The following is a 21,919-nucleotide window of genomic DNA, read 5'->3' as shown; positions in this document are numbered from 1 at the left end:
TAACTGACGACATAACTACGACATTGCATACTTGTAGTTTCATTTGCCCTTTAATATGAAATTATATACAGCGCGCGACACTGCATTTGTGCATGCACTTAAAGAGCACATGCTATGAGCACAGTATAATGGCTGACAGGACAGGAAAATTATATATTATATATTGATATATGGCCTGAAAACAACTCATCTGTCCGCAGTTCACTGTTGTTCCACTGAAGCTCCCTCATCACCTGTACCTTTTCTATGCTCATTTGACTAGCGCCTGGTGCTGAGGCGAAGTTTGAGTGCGTGTCTGAAAAATATATCTAAAAAATATTTTTTAACGTGTTAAACTGAAAATTATATTGCGTACGTTAACGCGCTAAACTTACAACTGAATGTCAGAATACATTGAGAAACAAAGAAAAGTGTATTCATTTAGTTGAATCTTGAGTCAGTTGAAAGAGGTCTGAACATTACCATTATGAACATCTATAAGGGGTAACTTTCTATTGGCATTAGAGCGTAGGCAAACTGTGATTTTAATTTAGAGACACAATACTGCATTCCAGCTTGTAGTTTTGTAGTTTGATATCCAACCAGCTGCTGTTCCAGAGTTCATGGGATAAATGTTGCATACCATATGAAAGTTTAAACCAGTCACAGTGTTTGTCACAAAATTATATTTTCGAGAAAGTTTACAGTTTCAGTACAGGATAGAAGCAATATAGGAACTTTATCATTTAGTTCTGTAGTTTTGTCCTGAAGCAGTGCATTTAACCTCATGATCAGGGTAGGCTAAAACCTGTAATTAGTGCTCATTAAGCTACTGCTACATGGCAGGTAGCCAAGTAACATCTTATTAGTGAGGTGACTTTAAGTTGCTCTTAGACTGGAGATGATAGATTTGGTAAAATACTGATGGGTCACTAATGAACTATTAGTTCCTTGTGTGTCACCTGACAATTAAACTAGTGAGCCAATCTAATCATATTTCTCATAAAATATATTTGGCTGCATTATAGAGCTGCACGATTCTGGATAAACTGGGAATCACAATTTTTTTTGGCTCAAATAGAGATCACTATTCTCCCACGATTCTAAACTAAACAAAATAATGTGACTAAATATTAATTGCTGCAGTCTATTTAAAAGTGTTTAATTAATTTGAATGAATTATTAAACATATATAACCTAATATATGCATTTAAAATATACTGAATACACCAATTTTTAATATTAAAATTATGAAAAAGTGGTTCGAGTGAATGATTCAATGACTCACTAATAAATGCTTCACTTGTTTCATTACTGGATGAATCTGTGTTTTTGAACAAATCTCTTCAATGAATGATTCAATGACAAATAAATTTTTAAACAGTCACTTGTCGCCACCTAGTGGAGAAACAATGTAATCAACACAAACGTTATTTGAAGCGCCATTTACTTTCAAAAGAAATCTTGCTCTATTTTGAGCATGACCATAGACATTACTATGTCATAAACTAAACTGTCATTTTACAGTTTAATATGTTACCATAGTCATTGCCCTACTACGCTCATATGATATTTTATTTGTGCAGGTCTTAAATTACATTTGATCTTAAAAATACTGCGTTTAAGATGACTTTAGGGAGCTGTTTTGGTCCCTTAAATTTATCAAGGTGAAATAGTTACTAAGGACTTTGTAGCAACACTTAAGGGAACACTTAGATAATTAAGGGGAATACTTAATGACAGCCTTAAGGCCTTTCCACACTGAGCGCTATGGGAAAAAGCGAGGCGAATCGCTGACGAACGGTGCTTTCACACCAAGCGCAAAACGAATGTAAGCCTTCTGCTAATTCACACCTGCACGCTAGGTGGCGCCGACCAACAATGCATTTTTTCCTCAGATATGTATCACGTATATGGATTTAACATCTAAATTGAGATAAACAAAGTTTGGTTCTACACCAGAAACACAAGCTATAATGCTTACAAGAATAGGCTACATCCTAAAATATAATTAGAATTACAGTTAGCATCAAGCTACACTTGAAAATGTATGCAATTATTAATGTATTTGCTTATCCACTTTAAACCATCATCGAGTGCTTGTAATAACTTCCGATTGTGATTTATAGTTGTCTATAATAAGCAGACACATGCACTCTTTGTATGTCTAATAACTCTACACTGCTAATATTTGTATACATGAGTCCTTTCATATCAAAACAATCATTTATCCCAATTCAGGCTTTAGAATTAAAATGGTCACTTATACGCTGCGTCATTATGGTTATGTCCATTATTCATTAAAAGGGAATTTTGCTTGTGTCCAATTGTGAAATAAATAATTATGCACTAACTGACATGATCAGGCACTTTGTTGGAAATAACCACCTCACAAATGTTTGAATGCTTCAGAAGGTATGCAGAGACAATGTTCTTAGAGGCACACACCTTTTGGAAACCTTAGCAGGCATCTAAATCAATTTTTATTCCAATTGATCCTGTTGTAGTATCTTGCCATTCCCTAACATGCACCTATTGCCAGGCCAAAGAGACAAAGAGGTTGATCAGTGTCTGTGCAGACAGTCTTATGGTGATATATTCATCGAAGAGGAAGTAGAAAACGAGTCATTTTGGCAGCTTGGTTTCAATAAAAGCTGTTTTTGAACGAACTAGGAAGTATAGAGTTCTGAAATGCACAGTATATATACTAGGGTTGGGTAATATACCGGTAGACACATCAAATCAATGGAAATTTTGCCAACCATCTCTTGCAATTATGCTCACATGATCTTGCAGTGCTGAGTTACCATGAAAGTTGGTAAATTTTAATGCATTTTTAAGCCTTGCTCTTTTAAACTTTCAAGATACTTTAAACAATTCAAGCTTAATAGCACACAAAATAAGAATATTTGGGACTTGTATACTATTCTGAAAGATCTTTTTCTGTAATCTTTAACTTTTTGCTTACATTAATTAGGCTAGTATTTGTTTTTACAATAGTATATAGAGATTGGTATCCAGAATTGTGAAATTCCATGTCATATAAAATTTGGGGTCATTCCAACCGTATTTACAGCAATAATATATGTATTGTGATTAGTGTTGTCAAAAGACCCGGTACTTAGGTACCAAGTCGGTACTAACAAAGTGGAAACGTAACGGTACCAGGTTTTTTTAAGTACCGGTGGTACCGAGTACCCGGTCAACCCGGTTCTTGACGCGTAGGGCTCTATGATTTCCGCGATGCAGAAAACGCGGACGGAATCTCGGAATCCAGTTATAAAAACGGAATTTACAGTTTAACACGGAATGTCATGGAATTTGTCAAAGTTTGGATGAATTAATCAAAAGTAGGTCATTGCACTTAAATCAAATCACGACATGGACTAGTATCTGTAAATATTAAGCCGCAAAAGTCGATTCAAATATGAATCCCGCATGTTCTGCGAGTCTCTGTGTGTGTGTGTGTGTGTGTGTGTGTGAGTGAGTGAATGAATGGCAGAGAAGCACGGTTTTTTCTTTTTTTTACTACATACACTGAAGCGCGCCTGACGCTCGCGGTGATTCATCATCTGCCATCTCAACGAGGACGTGAATACATAAACAACATCTACAGAACTGCTCTCGCGAGCATTTTACCGTTTCATTGAGTAAAACCAGCGTCATATCATATAGCTACACACAGAAATGTAAAGATATTCACGGCAACCCGTCAAAATAAAAGTTTATCTTAAAGACATTGTGCCAGAAATATAATTGTGTATGTATATGTGTGTATGTATGTATATACACATACATATATACATACACATATATATATATATATATATATATATATATATATATATTTATTTATTTATTTATTTATTTATTTTTTAAGAAATCACACTATTTCTCCATATTTTAATTTTAATAGTAAATCCCTTTATTTACCAAAACAATACAATGTGTTTAAATTTAATTAATTAAAAGACAAATTAAATTTGGGTGAAACTTGTTTACTGTTTTTCATACTTTTATTACTTGCGGAAAAACTTGAAACACAATTTAAATAAAGTATAAAGAATGGCGTTGATTTTTGTACATTTTTATTTTTGTTTGACTTTATTATTAAAAATTGTGTTTTTTTTAATTAGCATGTGGTACCGAAATTGGTACCGAGAACCGTGGATTTTGATTGGTATCGGTACCGAATACTGAAATTTTGGTACCATGACAACACTAATTGTGATATATATCATTATTGTGAAAACACTACCCTGTGCCATTTACTTAATCAAAAGGCCTTGACTTCTGCATTGTGCTTCTGTTTATGGCAAGTAGGGCTGGGCAATTTTATTAATTCTGGGTGAATTTAGTATTTTGCCAAAATTTAGGCCTATTTTTTTCATAAATCAAGGAATCACAATTTTGAATATAAATACTACCAAATTTAGACACATTGACCATATGTTAATGATAACAGTTAAGAGAAAAGATTGATCTGAATGCACAAAGACGTCTGTGATGAACCGCTCACGTGTGACGCACTCGATGAAGGACTGTAAGCAGAACATATCTCTAGGTGATATTCACACAGAATCCACATTGCATGTGTTTCTCACCTCAGTCTGTGTTTTCAGTGTTTGAATGTCTTTGGTGGCAGTATTACAAAAACTATATGTTCAGCTGTCAGTGGTCCCCATCCTGCACTATTCGGTCATTATGACCTCGGCCAGGATGCTGTGATCAGCGACAGTTTTGGTTATTATTTGTTGGCATCTCCTCAGCTTAGAATGTGTTGTGTATTTTCAGATTTCTTGATAGTTGATAGTTGATGCACTTTGGTATGACAGTGCATGCTATTAAAATATAAATTATACATTTAGTGAATGTTTGTAATTGGGTGAATGACAAATAAGAGTGTCCAAGATAAAGAAAAGTAAAACTATTTTAAAAAGCATACAAATATGGTTTGAAACCTATAAAACAGTTCCTTCTCTCCAAACAGGTCCGTCCAGCCATGCTTGAGGATAAGGGTCACCGTGTGACAGACTACTTTGTTGTGGCTGGCCTGACAGACAAGTCCACACCACTAGAGCAGGATCTATCTGAAGCCAAGTCCAGTGGGCCCAAGGCACCCATCACAGACCTTGCCATCATCAACAAGTCTGCAGGAGAAACTGTGCCTGAAGGTTTCACATGCATTGAGAGTACCTACAGTGGCCAGCCTGCCAATCTCAACCATGGCAGCCTCAAGAGCCCAGAACTCTTCCTGTGTTACAAGAGGGGTCGTGGGAAGCCCCCACTCATTGACATCGGGTGAGTTTGTAGGGTGAATGGTTGTTCCTCTGTGTAGCAGTACCCTTGAACAGATATTTCAAACAGAAGTCAAAAAGAATCACAGGTTTTTACAACTTTGTTTGCATTGGGAATATCTGCATGATCTGTCTGAATCAAGCTTTTTCAGGCTGGTTGGAAACTCTTGTTATAATCATACAGCTCTACATTACGCCTTAATGACAAAAAGCACAAAGGTGGTTATTAAAAAAAAAACTAACTTATAACTACCAACATGATAAATGTAGTTTTTGTAAAGAAGTAAATGCTTATATCACATCATGCACTTAAGCATGTCTCACATGCATGCGATGTGCTGGGATGGGGCTATTTCCAAGCCTCTGCTTTTTAAATCTCCCCTTCTGTTAAGTTTTCATCCCCGTAGCATTGCAAGTAGCCTAGTAAAATATGTTTGGCACTGTGACTTATCCTGGACTATGATGAAATGAAAATAATAGAAGTTGTTCTGGATAAATGTTTCTTTTATTATTTAATAATATTAAAGAATAAATGACTTGATAATTAGTTTTATAAAATAATGTATTACTTTTTTCTTTTTTTAAAAATTGTATTTAGTATTGAATTTATTTTTGCATAGCTTTATTTAATATTTTCATTATTTATTTTAATGCTTTAGTTTTTATTAATTCATTTAATTTATTTATTTTATATTAATTTATGTATATGTTCATTTATTTTTATATTTATTCCCACATGAATTTGTTTTTTTTAATTTATTCTGTCTTTTTTATGATAATTAGGTGGGCTTGCTTGCTAGCTCGATTTCTTTTGATTTGTTTTGGAGTGACTTCAGGTCATAGCCATATTACGTGTAAATTATGATTGATGCTTCTCAAATAGCTAGAGGTGAGCATTTTTGCTTATAGCTGGAGGTGATTATTGATGTTTTAGGAGAGCTTTATGCCGGTGTTCTAAGGATCGTGTTAACTAATTTGTAAGGATGTGCACATGAACTATTTCTTCTCTTCATTTTCAGTCACCTTGATATATATGTGTAAACTTCATTGATGCTCAGTGAGATGATATCGAGGGAACAGCCATAATAAAGTTTTCACAATATTCTTATGGCATTTTTTTTTTAAGCAAATATCCCAATACTACTGGTATGAGGGAGGATTCCCTCATTTCCTTGTTGCATACAGAAAAAGTAAAAGTAAAAAAAAATGCATAAATAAATATGTAAATAAGTACAAGACAGAATAAATGAATATACGAATATATGAAGGCATAAATAATAAATATACAAATAAATAAAAAATGGAAAAAAAAAGTTAAAAAGAATAAAAGTAAAGACAGAAAATAATAAATGAAAATAATACAAAAAATAGTTTAGGGCTAATTTTAATTAAAAAAATAAAATAAAATTGTTTATCAAGTCATTTATTTTACCTATCATTCATTCATTCAGTTGGCTTTAGCCACATTTCCATAGAAATGTGTTCAAAATATTTGACAGCTTATCTTAATACCTCATGGGGCTTGTGAATTGTATAATTAATATGTATAGTTAAATGTTAAAAAAGTAAATAATTTAGTTAATTCAGTTTAAACATTTTTGTTCAGTATTTTTGCTGTATTCAAATTGCCTATATTTCTACATTGATATTTTAATGATGGCATTCTCATTCAAATATCCGCCCCTCTGGTTGTAACAAATTGCACCTTGCATATATGCATGTCATTCTATTTGTGGTCTCCATTCAGCATCAGCTGACTATGAGTTTTATAGTTCAGCTCAAGGCCTTCACTCTTTTAAGGACATACTCCACTGTCACCACTGTCTGGATCCCTGCCTTGTACAAACTCTTCTATGCCCAACCCTCATCATTGACAAAATCACAGCAAGGACACCACACCCTTATTTCATTAGTTTTCACTATAATCCCCCTTTTTAATATATGTAGCCTATATTGTGATTCAAAATAAACCCTCTCCAAGGCCTGACACAACATCCACTGTACTTGTCTTCATTTACTATGCCACAATATTAAATATCAAGATGATGCAATGTACTTGCTGGTAAGGCATTTGATGGCACTCATTGTGTGTAAAGCCCATTTGGGCTCTCTGGAGTTCAGAGAGAGAGACTCTGCATAATTTGGTGCCTGAACAGCACACCACCTATTATTTAGGACTATGGTGCTACAACAGATTACCATATGTTTTTGAAGAATACAATCACATTAACATGGTTTAAAAGCTTCTGAATATAAAAAGGACTTTTTTTTGTCATTTTCAGTATTTCAACGAAAACATAAATATATTTTATAGCTATACCTTTTATTACCGGCAGGGTTTTCAGCAAAAACATGGAATAGTAATGACATAGCAATAAGCTTTCAAGGCATTATATAATGGGTAAAATTAATTATAGCATATGTGTATACAACAGTTTGTTCTAGTCCTTGAATCTGATTGGCTGAGAGGTCTTTCCAACCATGACATATTCCCCAGTATCGCCACGGGAACCTTTTCACCGTTTGAATCACTCTGCTTGCAGCATTTCTCACAGTGAGTGTGATGGCGGATGCCCAAGCCGGCTATAATTTTAGAAATACTACTGTTGTTGTGTAGTTTGGCATTTTCGAATTAGTAACGCAGGCTTGGGCTCATCTATTAAACTGTTAACATGGCTACGATTGTGAGATTTATATCAATGAATTAATACATGTCCTTTCATATGACTGAAAACTGGAGTAATGGCTACTAAAAATTCTGTTTTGCCATAACAGGAATACATTTATATTTTTAAATATATTAAAATAGAAATCAGCTATTTTGATTGTACTTCACAGTATTACTGTTCACATTATTGATGTTTTGTTGTTCTATTTTTTTTTGTCAAATAAATGCAGCCTCGGCTGGCATAAAGTACTTCTTTCTAAAAACATTAAGTATTTTAACCCTCAAGCATCCTTCGTATAGCAGCCCTTAATTTGTCCTTCGTGGTCTCACGTGTGATACAAATAATAAAAATAAAAACATGCTCTGAATTTTAGTATTTCCCATTCATTTCCTGTGGCTGCCCACTTTTGCCCACAAAGGACAAATTAAGGAGTTTTTTTTTTGTTTTTTTTCACCACTGAACTTTGTTGAATCGAGTCCATTTCTTTTGTGTGTTCAGGTGGCAAACAGGAAAAGTATCCAAGTTTTGTACCGCTCAGATTAAGGAAAAGAAAAGGTTTTTGCCCAAATTTGTCCGGAAGGATGCTTGAAGGTTGAAGAGTCATAATCACTTTAGGTGGTGAACTGATTTCATTTAGATTTTCATTGGCATATATGCATTGTTCATTGCACTTACATAGAGATAATCTGTCTCCCACATTTCCTCTTCTCTTTTCACTGCCTTGCATACAAACCCTGTTGTACCATGATTGGACACGTTTACCTTGATAATACTAATGTAATGTAATGCCATCACAAGAAGAGCCTAAGGGTACTTGTTAATGGGTTCTCTTCCATTTTCTGTCTTTTTCTGTGGATTAAGTTGCTGATCAGTGTTTGTTCTTTGTTGTAGGGTGCTATATGAGGGTAAAGAGCGCCTGATTCAAGGTTGTGAGGTCATTGAGGCCACACCATTTGGCCGCTGTGCAAATGTCAACAACAGCTCTGCCACATCCCAGCGCATATTCATTACGTACCGCCGCGCACCCCCCGTCCAGCCCCAGAACTCACTGGCTGTGACTGACATCTGCGTCATCATCACAAACAAGGCCGAGACTCCTCCTCACACTTTCTGTAAAGTGGACAAGAACCTCAACTGTGGCTTGGTTAGTTCAGCATGGAAGTCAAAGAAATGTAAAAAATAAACTGTGCTGTTATACAATTCATAGTTGTCAGTCACGTGACTGGAGTGGAGAGGGAAAAAACACTGGAACATTCTAAACAGCTTAACATTAAAAGCACTCAGCATGGCTTAATGTTTAATTTAAAACAACAACCAGTTAGACTGTACTTCAAGGCATCCTTGTTGCAGTGTAATTACACAAATAAGTGCCAAGTAATATAAATTGGTTACATTTTATGGTAACACTTTATTTTAAGGTGTGCTTGTTACACATTACATGCACTCAATATTATAATAACAATAAATTATGCATAATTACATGCAAGTAACTCCTAACCATATAGTAAGTATATGTAGTTAATTAATATTACTCAGTACTTAAATGTATAATTACACTATAACAAGGACACCTTAAAATAGTGTAACCCGTTTTATTTTAAGGTGTCCTTGTTACAGTGTAATTATATACATTTAAGTACTGAGTAATAATTAATTAACTACATATACTTACTATATGCTTAGGATTAGGGTTTGGCTTAGGGTTACTTGCATGCAATTATGCATAATTTATTGTTATTATAATAGTAAGTACATGTAACGTGTAACAAGGACACCATAAAATAAAGTGTTACCTATAAATTAACAACTTCTACTTACTGTTGGGTTAGGGTTTCATAGCTGCTTTATAGATGAAATTATGAATTCAATTAGAATTGTGCAATTCTAATTGAACAGCATTAAAGAGTCTGTGTAAACATATCTAAATTCCAGTTTAGATGCAGCTTCTGAAAAAAAAGTTATTGCCACATTGTTTCTCTAAGAGTTTGTGTATAAATTCTGTGTTAAATCAAATTATTGCTTTTCTTATCTAACAAAATAATGACTCTGTTTGTGGGGTAATTTCTCAACCAGAATTGATGTGCGATTTAATTTTATTAATTAATCAGTACATCATGTAATTAATTACATTGAAAATTAAAAGCACTTGGCAGCACTACTACTACTAATAATAAGTATGTCATAAGAATAGTGATGTTTTTCTACTCCGGCAACATTAATATCAGTATGGTGGCTTTCTCAAGCCAAGATTATTGCAAATCTTTGAGCAGTTAACAGTAATGATTCAGGATCCCTCAATACATGGTTCATAGAGGTTTCTTCAGTTTAGTGTGTTACTAGCTGTTGAGCTCTTTTATGAACAAGATATAATTCAGTAATTCAGTTCATTTGTTTCTTCTTATTTTTCTTTTTCATGCTCAGTGGGGATCGAGTGTATTTTTGTGTTACAAGAAGTCAGTGTCTGCGTCCAACTCCATTGCTTATAAGGCTGGTAAGTCTCCATCTCGCTGTGCACATAAATAATGTCTGTTTGATGTGTTAGTTTAAAGGCTGAATGCTTTTGTGCTTTAGTATGGTGGTCATGACCTTTAGATAGTTCACTTTTTGTCAGCAAACAGTCTGTTTCTTTATCTCCATGTTGCATCACTTTCTGTCCCATTGTGTGTTAGGAGGATGTTTTTTTTTTTTTAAATAACATAATTCAAATACTGATGCCATAAGACAGGATACCAATGATAATCATAGAAACAAGGCACACATTCAAACACTATGGTTCTAACAAATCATTCCATTTGCAGGTCTGATCTTTCGCTATCCTGAGGAGGACTATGAATCATTTCCCCTCTCTGAGTCTGTACCCCTCTTTTGCCTTCCTATGGGGGCCAGGATTGAGTGTTGGGCTCCTAACACACGCTACCCTTTACCTGTCTTCTCCACATTTGTCCTCACCAACTCCAATGGAGAAAAGGTAAAGTAAAATCTCTTGATGTCAGTATGATCCTACCAGTCCCGGCGCTAGGACACACGAACTGGAGGGGCGGCTTGCATAATTCTCTGGGGGTCTAGGGTGTTGGGGGGTGTATATTTCGATTGTTATATGTGTGTAAGTGAAAGTAAATGTGTTTGTCGTTTAAAAACTTTATAATGCTTATTCAGAGAATCAGATCTTTGGATTAACATCACATAAATTCACCTATATCTCCTGAAAATCATAACAGTGAGTCACCATTGAACTAGGAGAAGAATAGAGTGAACTTTATAGTTACCTACACAATGTTTATGTGAATGAAACGCATCGTCATATTTTAATTGAAAGGATTGTAATTGCCGCGTTCCTTAGACACCAGTGTATGTAAAGCTGTAGTCCGTAATTGTTTTTGGTTAAAAATTAACCGAAATCAATATTTGAGCAAGTACATGACCAGCCAGAATTCAAAACTATCACCTTACTTTAGCCCGAATCACAACTGTTAGTTTATAATAATTTTTTCTAATTTGAGTGGTTCTAGTAGGAATTTGCAGGAAATTCGAGCATGCCGCAGCGTCATTACGTCATGTCTGTAAACATAAAGAAGTTGTCCAGGCTAGTAGGCTATATCGCATGTGAGGATCCTGCCGGTGGAGGCTCATTTATAGCCTTTTCTTACAGCAGCTGGAATAGTTTTGGAACAATCTGATGGCGGATTGTAATCCAGAAAGGATTATGTGTTTATGAAACGCATGTGACTGAAATTAGATTATATTCCAGTTTTAAATGTGCATCTGATTACAGATAGCCTACTTTGGATTACAAAAGATTTGTATTTTAAAGAGAACCAGTTCTAAGGAAGAATTTGCCTTGTAGGGTAAAATAATTTCTTTATATGGAATTCTAATGGTATGACAATTAGAGATTAGACTGTACAGAAACTGAAATCTACACGCTAATACACAAGTAGTCACACAATGCTGATGTTGTTAACATTAACAATTTGAGAAAAAAAGTATAACAATAATAATTTGCACGGTTTGATGTGATATGAGCTAAGTGAATGTTGGATTTAATCACCATTGGTAGCGCAATTTATTGTAATGCTTTTTTTCTCAGTTGGTCAGAACAAAACAGACTTGTTACCGTATTGACCCGAATATAAGACTACCCTGATTATAAGACAACCCCCCTTTTTCCAGATGTACCTATTATTGTTTGTTGTTTTTTCTCTGTAAAACGCACTCTAGCTTTAAAAAACTCACAAACATCGTCTATATTTAACAAATGTGTTTTTTGTTAGTAATTAATTTAAATGTCTGAAACCTACATTTTAAATACATTTTATGTGGTTTAAAACACTAAAATATTGTGATATAGGCTATGAAAAGCACTGAGCGTGTCTCTGGCTCAGCGCCAGACAAAGCGCGAAAATGTGTTTCAATTTAGCAGTGAATGTTCTAAATTCACCAGTGACCGTCCGCATCGAATGGTTAAAATCAGCGCGGTTGGAGGGGGTCAAATTGAATCTGAGGTGGAACGAATCAGATCCGAGGGATACTCCTCGGTTGAATTCGCATTCGTTTTAGATTGCTTTCCGAGTTTAAAATCACATTCCGGGGGTAGAGGGGTGGGTCATTCAGATCACTGCAGGGGGGGGCTTCAGAACTTCAGGGCTTCAGTTTATTAATTTCAATTTCAATTTAATATTTATTAATTAAATAAATTTAATTAATTAATTTAATTATTAATTAAATTAATAAAAGATTCAGATCATCAAACTAATTTTAATATTACACAAAGATAATGCAAGTACAGTCATGGCCAAAAATATCAGCACCCTTATGAACAAAGAAGGCTGTGAAAATTAATCTGCTTTAATCCTTTTGATATTTTATTTAAAAAATTCACGAAAATTTAACCTTTCATTGGATAATAAGAATTTAAAATGGGGGTAAATACTTAAAATAAATAATTATTCAATATTTTTTGAAACCTCCATTTGCCAGTTTTAACAGCTCTAAATTTCTCCTGTAATGCCTGATGAGGTTATAGCAAGAGATCAGAGACCATTCTTTCATCCAGAATCACTCCAGACCCTTTAGGTTCCCAGCTCCATGTTGGTGCTACTTCTCTTCAGTTCACCCCACTCATTTTCTATAGGGTTCAGGTCAGAGGACTGGAATGGCCATAGCAGAAGCTTGGTTTTGTGCTCAGTGAACCATTTTTGTGTTGTTTTTGAGATTTATGATTGGATTATTGTATGGTTGGAAGATCCAAACCTGGCCCATTATAAGATTTATAACAGAGTCTGTTACGGGCACGACGAGAGGCATGCGGATCCATTTGCAGGGCTTTATTCAAAGACATGGTCACAAGACAAGCAAGGTACTGGTAATGGCAAACAGGTACAATACAGACAAGACAAAGAGTAATCCTAGGGCAAGCGTGGGTCTACGATCGGCGAACAATATCCAACGGGACAAGGCAGAGAGATAATCCAGGTACACGAGCTATAGTCCAAGAGAGGTGCAAACAGAGTCCGAACAGCAAGGCAAGGGTTAATCCAGGAAACACGGGCTAGAATCAAAACACGGGAAAAACAGGCAAGGCAAGACTATGGCAACTAAGTGGGCTCTCCGTAGAGTAGCTATTGCTAAGAGAGAGATAAGTGCATACAATACTCGACAATGACAGAGAGGAAGTCCATGGCTTACGTAAGGCGTGTAATCAGTGCAATCAGTTGTGTGTATCATCAGCGCAATTGATGATGGGAATTGTAGTTTGAGGCGACGTGCAACAGTTTGTGTAGTGCAAGAGTCAATGTGGTGAGCGAGTGACCTCTGATGGTGAATGAACGGAAGTGCATGGACAGGATTCGGGACAGAGTCATTCAATTATTGATTTTTTTTTTTTTATCTGTTGGTATTTGATAGAATCCATGATGCCATGTGTCTAAACAAGATGTCCAGGACCTCCAGCAGAAATATAGGCCCACAACATCAAAAATACAGCAGTATATTTCATTGTACACATGGGGTACTTTTTATCCCTGTGTTCACCAAACCCATCTTGAGTGTTTGCTGCTAAAAAGCTCTTTCTGACCATAGAAGCCAGTCCCATTTGAAGTTCCAGTCGTGTCTGATAACTGAATATGCTGGAGTTTGTTTTTGGATGAGCTAGGAGAATTTTTCTTGAAACCCTCCCAAACAACATGTGGTGATGTAGGTGCTGTTTGAAAATTGTTTTTTTTTTTTTTTTTTTTTTTAAGGTTTTCTGACCCCGAGACTCAACTATTTTCTGCAATTCTCCAGCTGTGGTCCTTGGAGAGTCTTTAGCCACTCAAACTCTCCTTCTCACTATGCATTAGGACGATATAAATTATATTTAAATTATAATAAACAAACACACATATATTATAAAAATACACCGAGAAACAATAAATGCATTAAACTATACATTACAATTATAGCAAATTAATAAATCATATAAATGAAAAACTTCAAATAATGAATAAAACACTAATATAACAAATACATACAATTTTAAATTAAAATGCTCCATCGGGACAAGACCACGGGAATCAGATAATCCCTTTACACAATTTGACATGGCTGCGGTTGGAATTGAACTGCGGGTTTCGTCTGGCCAGAGGAGAACTGGCCCCCCGACTGAGCTTGGTTTCTCTCAAGGTTTTTTTCTCCATTCTGTCACAGAGAGAGTTTTGGTTCCTTGCCGCTGTCGCCTCTGGCTTGCTCAGTTGGGGTCACTTAATTTCTAGCGATTATCGTTGATTTGGTTGCACAGATACTATTTAAACTAAACTGAGCTAGACAATGACATCTCTGAATTCAATAATGAAATGCCTTTAACTGAAAATTTAGAAAATTGAGTGTTTAATCTTATTATACATTACTGACACTCTATTCTCCAATTTGATACTGTTAAGTGCTTTGACACAATCTGTATTGTTAAAAGCGCTATATAAATAAAGATGACTTGACTTGACAATATAGACACACATCCTCTTCCAGGCAGTTTTGTAACATTTTATTTTGATTGTAAATTCTTAATTATTGCCCTGATGGTGGAAATGGGAATTTGCACTGCTCTAGCTCTTTTCTTAAAGCCACTTCACTAATTTGTGAAGCTCAATTATCTTTTGCTGCACATCAGAAATATATTCTTTGGTTTTTCTCATTGTGATGGATGATTAAGGGAATTTGGGCTTTGTTTTCCCTCCTATTTATATTTCTGTGAAACAGGAAGCCATGGCTGGATAATGTCATGTTCATAATCACCCTGGTGTGCTCAAAATTGTAAATATTAATGGGAATACACTTCAGAGATATTTTACTCATAAGAATTTCTAGGGGTGCCAATAATTGTGTCCAACGTGTATTTGAGAAAAACATTTATTTCATAATGATCCCCCCCCCCCATTTTAAATTATTATTATCCAATGAAAGGTTAGATTTTTGTGAATTTAAAAAAATAAAAGATCAAAAGGATTAACAATGCAGATTAATTGCTTACTGCCAGACCTAATCTAGTGTTCAATCAAGAAATCACTTAAATAGAATCTGTCTGACAAAGTAAAGCATGCTTAAAGAGCAACAAATCATGCCGCGATCTAAAGAAATTTAAGAACAGATGAGAAACAAAATAGTTGACATGCATCAATCTGGAAAGTGTTATAAAGCCATTTCTAAGGCTTTGGGACTCCAGCGAACCACGGTCAGAGCCATTGTCCACAAATGGAGAAAACTTGTAACAGTGGTGAACCTTCCCCGGAGTGGCTGGCCTACCAAAATTACTCCCAAGAGCGCAATGACAACTCATCCAGGAGGTCATAAAAGAACCCAGAACAACATCTGAAGAACTGCAGGCCTCACTTGCCTCAATTAAGGTCAGTGTTCATGATTCAACAATAAGAAAGAGACTGGGCAAAAATGGCATCCATGGGAGAGTTCCAAGGCAAAAGCCACTGCTGACCAAAAAGAACACAAAAGCTGGTCTCACATTTGCCAAAAAATATCTTGATTATCCCCAAGACTTTTGAGCAAATATTCTGTGGACTGATGAGACAAAAGTTGAACCTTTTGGAAGGTGTGTGTCCCGTTACATCTCACGTAAAACCACCACAGCATTTCATAAAAAGAACATCATACCAACAGTCAAACATAGTGGTGGTAGTGTGATGGTCTGGGACTGCTTTGCAGCCTCAGGAGCTGGACAACTTGCCATAATTGATGGAACCATGAATTCTCTACTCTTATCAGAAAGTCCTGAAGGAGAATGTCCGGCCATCAGTTTGTGTCCTAAAGCTCAAGAGCTTATATTGGGTTATGCAGCAGGACAATGATCCCAAACATACCAGCAAGTCCACCTCTGAATGGCTCAAGAAAAACAAAATTAAGGTTTTGGAGTGGCCAAGTCAAAGCCCGAACTTAAATCCGATTGAGATGCTGTGACTTGACCTTAAACAGGCCTTTCATGCTTGAAAATGCTTGCTGAATTAAAACAATTCTGCAAAGAAGAGTGGGCCAAAATTCCTCCACAGTGATGTGAAATACTCATTGCCAGTTATCGCAAACGCTTGATTGCAGTTGTTCCTGCAAAGGGTGGCACAACCAGTTATTAGATTTAGGGGGCAGTTACTTTTTCATGTAGGGCCAGGCAGGTTTGGACAGCTTTTTTCCATAATAAATTAAATCATTATTTCAAAACTGCATTTTATATTTACTCAGGTTATCTTTGTGTAATATTAAAATTAGTTTGATCTGAATCATTCAAGTGTGACACACATGCAAAAAAGTAAAAAAAATAAATAAATAAATAATAATAAACAGGAAGGGGGCAAAAACTTTTTCACACCACTGTATATGTGTGGTGCGAAATGTGCCATTTTTATTCTTTTATTTGTGGAAACATGTATTACACTTTTTAACAGCACCTTAGGTGAAAGACAGATAATTCTAGCTGACTCTGTTCAGATTTAATGGATGGCATAAGTTGAAATTGCAAAGAATATATATATATATATATATATATATATATATAATAAAACTGTGTCCTATTTTTGTTCCCCTTCTGCAGGTGTATGGAGCTGGAATACAGTTCTACGAACCGTATCCTGTGGACGGTCTCAACGAGAAACAAAAGATCCAGCTAGGTCTGGTCTCCACTGTGGACAAGAAGGTCATACCCAACCGCACAGTCAACACCAACAAGTGCATCTGCCTGCTGTCCCGCTGGCCTTTCTTTGAGTCCTTCAGGAAGTTCCTAATGTTCCTTTACAAGCTGTCAGCCAATGGAGTCAACCCTCTGCCCATTGAGAAGTACAGATTCTTACTTCAACTGCAGTTCACTACATTTTCTTTTTTAAACACTGCTTTTTTTTGCAGTAATGTTGTCACTATTTTTTAAAGATGGCAATAACAGTATTTTGAACAATATGAATCTGTTCCAAAACCTAATAAACTATCTACATAGGCAGCTGTCTTCAAAGGCAGAATAGTAACCATCATGGAACCTTACAAGTGACTGATTTTGAAAATTCTACATAGATTTCTATCAGTATTTTTGTAATAGCAGTAAATCACCTAGCCATATGTTTAACAAAAGAGGTCATTTTTATATTGTTTCATTGTGATATCAGTCTATGAGTTAGGTTAATATGATTTATTTTGTATTTTTTTTAGACACATATCCCATTTCATGCACAATGTCTCCTTCCCTTCTCCTCAGAGGCCAAGAATACTGGTCCAGGTAAGGAGGACAGTTTTTTTCTTGATTATTCTGGATTCTAAAGTCATACATTTAATACCTGTAACAATATACTGATGAGCCAAAACATTATGACCAGACACAGGTGAGGTAAATATCGTTGATCATCTCCTAACAATTAAATATTAAGGTCTGGGTAAATTAGATGGTAAGCAGACAATCAGTTCTCGTAATCAACATGTTGGATGCAGGAGAGATGGGCAGGAATAAAGATTTGTGTATGGGGCTGTCTAGCCACAGACCAATCTTGGTGTCTACAATGACCCCTGTCCACCATTGAAAGCACCTACAACAGGCATGCGAGTGTAGGAACTGGACATTGGAGAAGTGGAAGAAGGTTGCTTTTGGTACTGTTTATTTAGGGAAATTATGGCGCCAGGGTGCACTGTGGGATAATGACAAGACGGTGGAGTGATGCTCTGGACAATGGTCTTTTTGGAAACTATTTCCGGAAATTCATGTGGTACGTCCTACCTACCTAAACATTGTTGCAGACCAGGTACACCCCTTCGTGACAATGGTGTTCCCTGGTGGAAGTGGCTTCTTTTAGCAGACTAATGTTCCCTGCCACACTGTACACATTCAGGAATGTATTCAGGAATGTGTTCAGGAATGGTTTAAAAAACATAATGAAGAGTTCTATGCAGGGCCGGAATTTATGCATAGGCATTCTAGGCACGTGCCTATGCTCGCTCATCCAGGAGGGGCCCAAACACAATAAAGGGAGATATATAATTTTTTTTTTTTTAAACTATGGGCTATCTACCACAGTAAAGAACCAAAACCCCAGAAGACATTGAGCAAATAAATATAACAAACAATAGGGTTTAAGATGACAAACTCTTTCCATGTTTTCCACCTTTTTATGTACGGAAATTGCGCTTTCTTTCTCCTGTTCTCATTCTCAGACGCACACTAGCGGAGATGCGGACAGAAATTGTTGTCAGCGCTGCCCCGCGAATTTATCAATAAAATAGTTTCGCAGCTGAAAAGCCACATTACATTTCTTAGTATCGAGGTTCTTGAAACAGTTCAAATTAAAGATTCGCTATTAGTAGAGACGCTGTGGTGAGAGACGCACAGACAGGTATTCACACGCGCTTAATCTCTCTCTCTCCTTCTTTCTAATAACTGCATTAGCCTTCATATCAATGGCGCAAGTCTCTGTTATAAGCTCTAAAATAACGTTTTGGAATTTGCTGGGATCAAGTAGCCTATGTAAGAAATTACTTCAACACACACAAGATTTCAGGACAGAAACATGACAGATGCCTTGAAATAAATCATCTGTACGATGTCTTGAGGTGGTTGTGACTACAGGCCGTTAAAATTATTAAAGAAATAATGCACTCCCAAAGTGGTAATGTGGCCACGACGCCAGAGCCTATTAATGGAACGGTTCTCCGTCCTCAAAGAAAGAACTAAATTCGATCTTTATTGACTGAACATAAGCGCTTATTGCGATAGAAAACACTGTAACGGTTTCCACTGATTACGAAATATTTTTGTTTGCTAGGGTGGTAGTATTATATATTAATAGGGAATGGGGGGGCCCGAAAATTTGTTTTGCCTATGTCACGATAAGAGGTAAATCCGGCCCTGGTTCTAGCTGTTGCCCTGGCCTTCAAATTCCCCTGATCTCATTCAAACTAAGCATCCGTGGATGTCCTGGACCAGCAAGTTCGATCCACTACCTCGCAGGACCAGCAAGTTCTTCCTCTACCTCGCAAACCTAAAGGACTTGAAAGATCTGCTGCTAACGTTTTGGTGCCAGATACCATAGTACACCTGCAAGGGTCTTGTAGAGTCCATGCCTCAGTGGGGTGTCGCTGTTTTGGCAGCACATGGAGAACCTACAGCATATTAGGGAGGTGGTCATAATATTTTGGCTCATCTGTGTGTATTTGTTTATAGAGTTATATAACGTTATATGAGTTATATATATGTATATGTGTCTTTTTGTCTTAACGGATTGTTTAGACTTTGTTTAGGTAATGCCAGTTTCTATTTTTTTTCCCCCCGTAAGCTGTCGGCACATGACACCTTAATCCTGTCCCAACCTGTCTGTACACCTTTACCACTAAGGTAAATGATTTCTGTTTGATTAAGGTTTGGACATAGGTAAAGATACTGTTGTTTTAGATGATGAAATATGAAACAAGTGGCATATAATAGATTCATTTTTGTTTGGACCGTTTCTGGTTGTAAAATCTTAGTGAAACTTAAGTGTTTCCCACAGTATTTTTTTTTTAGAAGTGTAAAATTTTTGGTTCATTATGAAACTGTGGCAGGACACATTAAACTGTGACAGGCTGAAAAAAAGACATTTTCCTTAATATATATGCATTTTTGCATAAGTACATACTGTTTGATTTTACGTAGACTTCTTAAGGTAACTGTTTAAACAAAATTAACTTTTCTTAATTTAAATTCCCCCATGCAGTTTAAACTAATACGCCAAATTATCTATGTAGTCCAAACACAAAGTAAATTTCAGTTTTATATGTTTAAGTGGACTAAATTTGATTAAATTAAGCTCTAAAATTTTTTGGCTATTGCATTGTTTTAGTTCGCTAGTTATATTGTACAAGCAACTAAAATATTGACTTATTTTGATTACCATTCAAATACTTTGAAATGACTTAGTTGTCTAAATATGTTTTGTATCCACTGTATATCATTTCATGAATCCAGATGTAGTGAGTCATACCTATTTACTACTTTTTTTAGAATCTCATTTTATCTAATTCTGGCCAGCAGAGCTGCAGTTTGAAGTCAGACAAGAATGGCTGGTCATTTTTAACATCCATTTCATTTTTTCCATAGGAAATGCTTCCATCTTTTCCTTTCAGTTGGAGTGGTGGTAGTTTTATGAGCTCAGATCAGAAACAGATCACTTTTTTTTTTTTTTTTTTCTAGGTAACATTATAGAAGATATTTAAAAGAATGTTGATAACCTAACAGTTTTGGTTCCTACTTCCATTGTATGGACAAAAAATACATGACTTGTGGTATCGGCATCACAAGATCCTCTCTATAGTTATTGCTTTTACTGACCAATGTTCTAGGTTCAATAAAACTGAAAAGTTCATGAGTCTCTAAAACATCATTTTGGGAGTGTAACCAATATTACGTCACACAATATTTTTTGTATTAAGCTGAAGGTGCTGTAATAGGCACCTTTAGCCTCTATATAGTAAATAACTTGTAACTCAGTGTTACAGTGTCTGTTGGGCAAGGAATTACATTGAGATCGATGTCTGTTTAAATGGAGCAAATTCCAAACACATAAATAACACTGGTAACACTTAATCACAAATTCATCCTAGAAAAGTAGTTCCACTGTTAAGGTCTGTTCACTCCCAGGACGATAACAATAACTATAAAGTTTTAATGTTTGTTTTAACTTCTTGCGAATAGAGAATTCCACACCACTGACACAGATCATTTTTTTCTAGCTGATGAACAGTCAACTTACTTTTCAGAAGTAAATGATAAATTAATATAATAATAGATTTTAAGTAATACTAAGGAATTTTCACCTTTCAGAACAATGACAATCTAAACCTTATAGCGTGTTTTCAAATATGTCAATATGAAATATGTCCTTCTACCATGAATTACAAGCACTTCTGTAAAATTAGCATCTGATATTTTGATTATTTTTCGCTCTTCCTCTTCTCTGCTGTTCAGTGGAGCAGACTACAGCACACTGCTGATGAATCTGGGCCCAGAAAATTGTGCCACACTGCTACACTTTATCCTGCTGGAAAGCAAGATCCTGTTGCACTCCCTGAGACCAGCTGTACTAACTGGGGTGGCTGAGGCCGTGGTGGCGGTGAGTGTTTGAAAGAAAAAAAAATTGGTTTGCCACTTTGTATGATGTTTCACACACTGCCAAAAATGGCTTATCTTACTTAGTCTTGTTTCTAGTCAGAATATCTAAAAATTGTTAAATCAAGATCCTTTTACTAGATAAGCAAAATGATTTAAAAAAAATCATTAAAGTTGTTTATTTTGTTTAAAAATCTTATAAATATATGAGGTGGCAACAGGGGCCTTTTACCCCACACACGGAGTAAAAGGCCCACCAGCATGGGGTAAAAGGCACACGGTATTGATACAAATACTTCAGCTAAAATAATGTTTTGTTTAATAATGTCTAAGTTAATACTTGTTCAAAACAATCACTTTAGCAAAGTTTGTACTGTTTTCTG

General features: G+C 35.8%; 1 protein-coding gene across 2 annotated transcripts in view; it reads left to right on the top strand.

Moving 5' to 3' along the window:
• Positions 1-21,919, top strand: part of dennd4c (DENN/MADD domain containing 4C) — a 94,929-nt gene that overhangs the window by 33,764 nt on the left and 39,246 nt on the right. For both annotated transcript variants that reach the window (XM_058780757.1, XM_058780756.1), the window contains exons 2-9: positions 4,970-5,280; positions 8,837-9,089; positions 10,367-10,436; positions 10,744-10,913; positions 17,013-17,254; positions 17,618-17,684; positions 19,729-19,787; positions 21,396-21,540. In XM_058780757.1, the coding sequence (XP_058636740.1) occupies positions 4,982-5,280; positions 8,837-9,089; positions 10,367-10,436; positions 10,744-10,913; positions 17,013-17,254; positions 17,618-17,684; positions 19,729-19,787; positions 21,396-21,540 (1,305 nt within the window). In that variant the 5' untranslated portion in view covers positions 4,970-4,981. The remainder of the gene's footprint in view (positions 1-4,969; positions 5,281-8,836; positions 9,090-10,366; positions 10,437-10,743; positions 10,914-17,012; positions 17,255-17,617; positions 17,685-19,728; positions 19,788-21,395; positions 21,541-21,919) is intronic.

The sequence above is a fragment of the Onychostoma macrolepis genome, chromosome 07 (genome assembly GCF_012432095.1).
Source record: "Onychostoma macrolepis isolate SWU-2019 chromosome 07, ASM1243209v1, whole genome shotgun sequence".
Taxonomy (NCBI): domain Eukaryota; kingdom Metazoa; phylum Chordata; class Actinopteri; order Cypriniformes; family Cyprinidae; genus Onychostoma; species Onychostoma macrolepis.
This window is presented reverse-complemented; position numbering and strand designations above follow the sequence as displayed.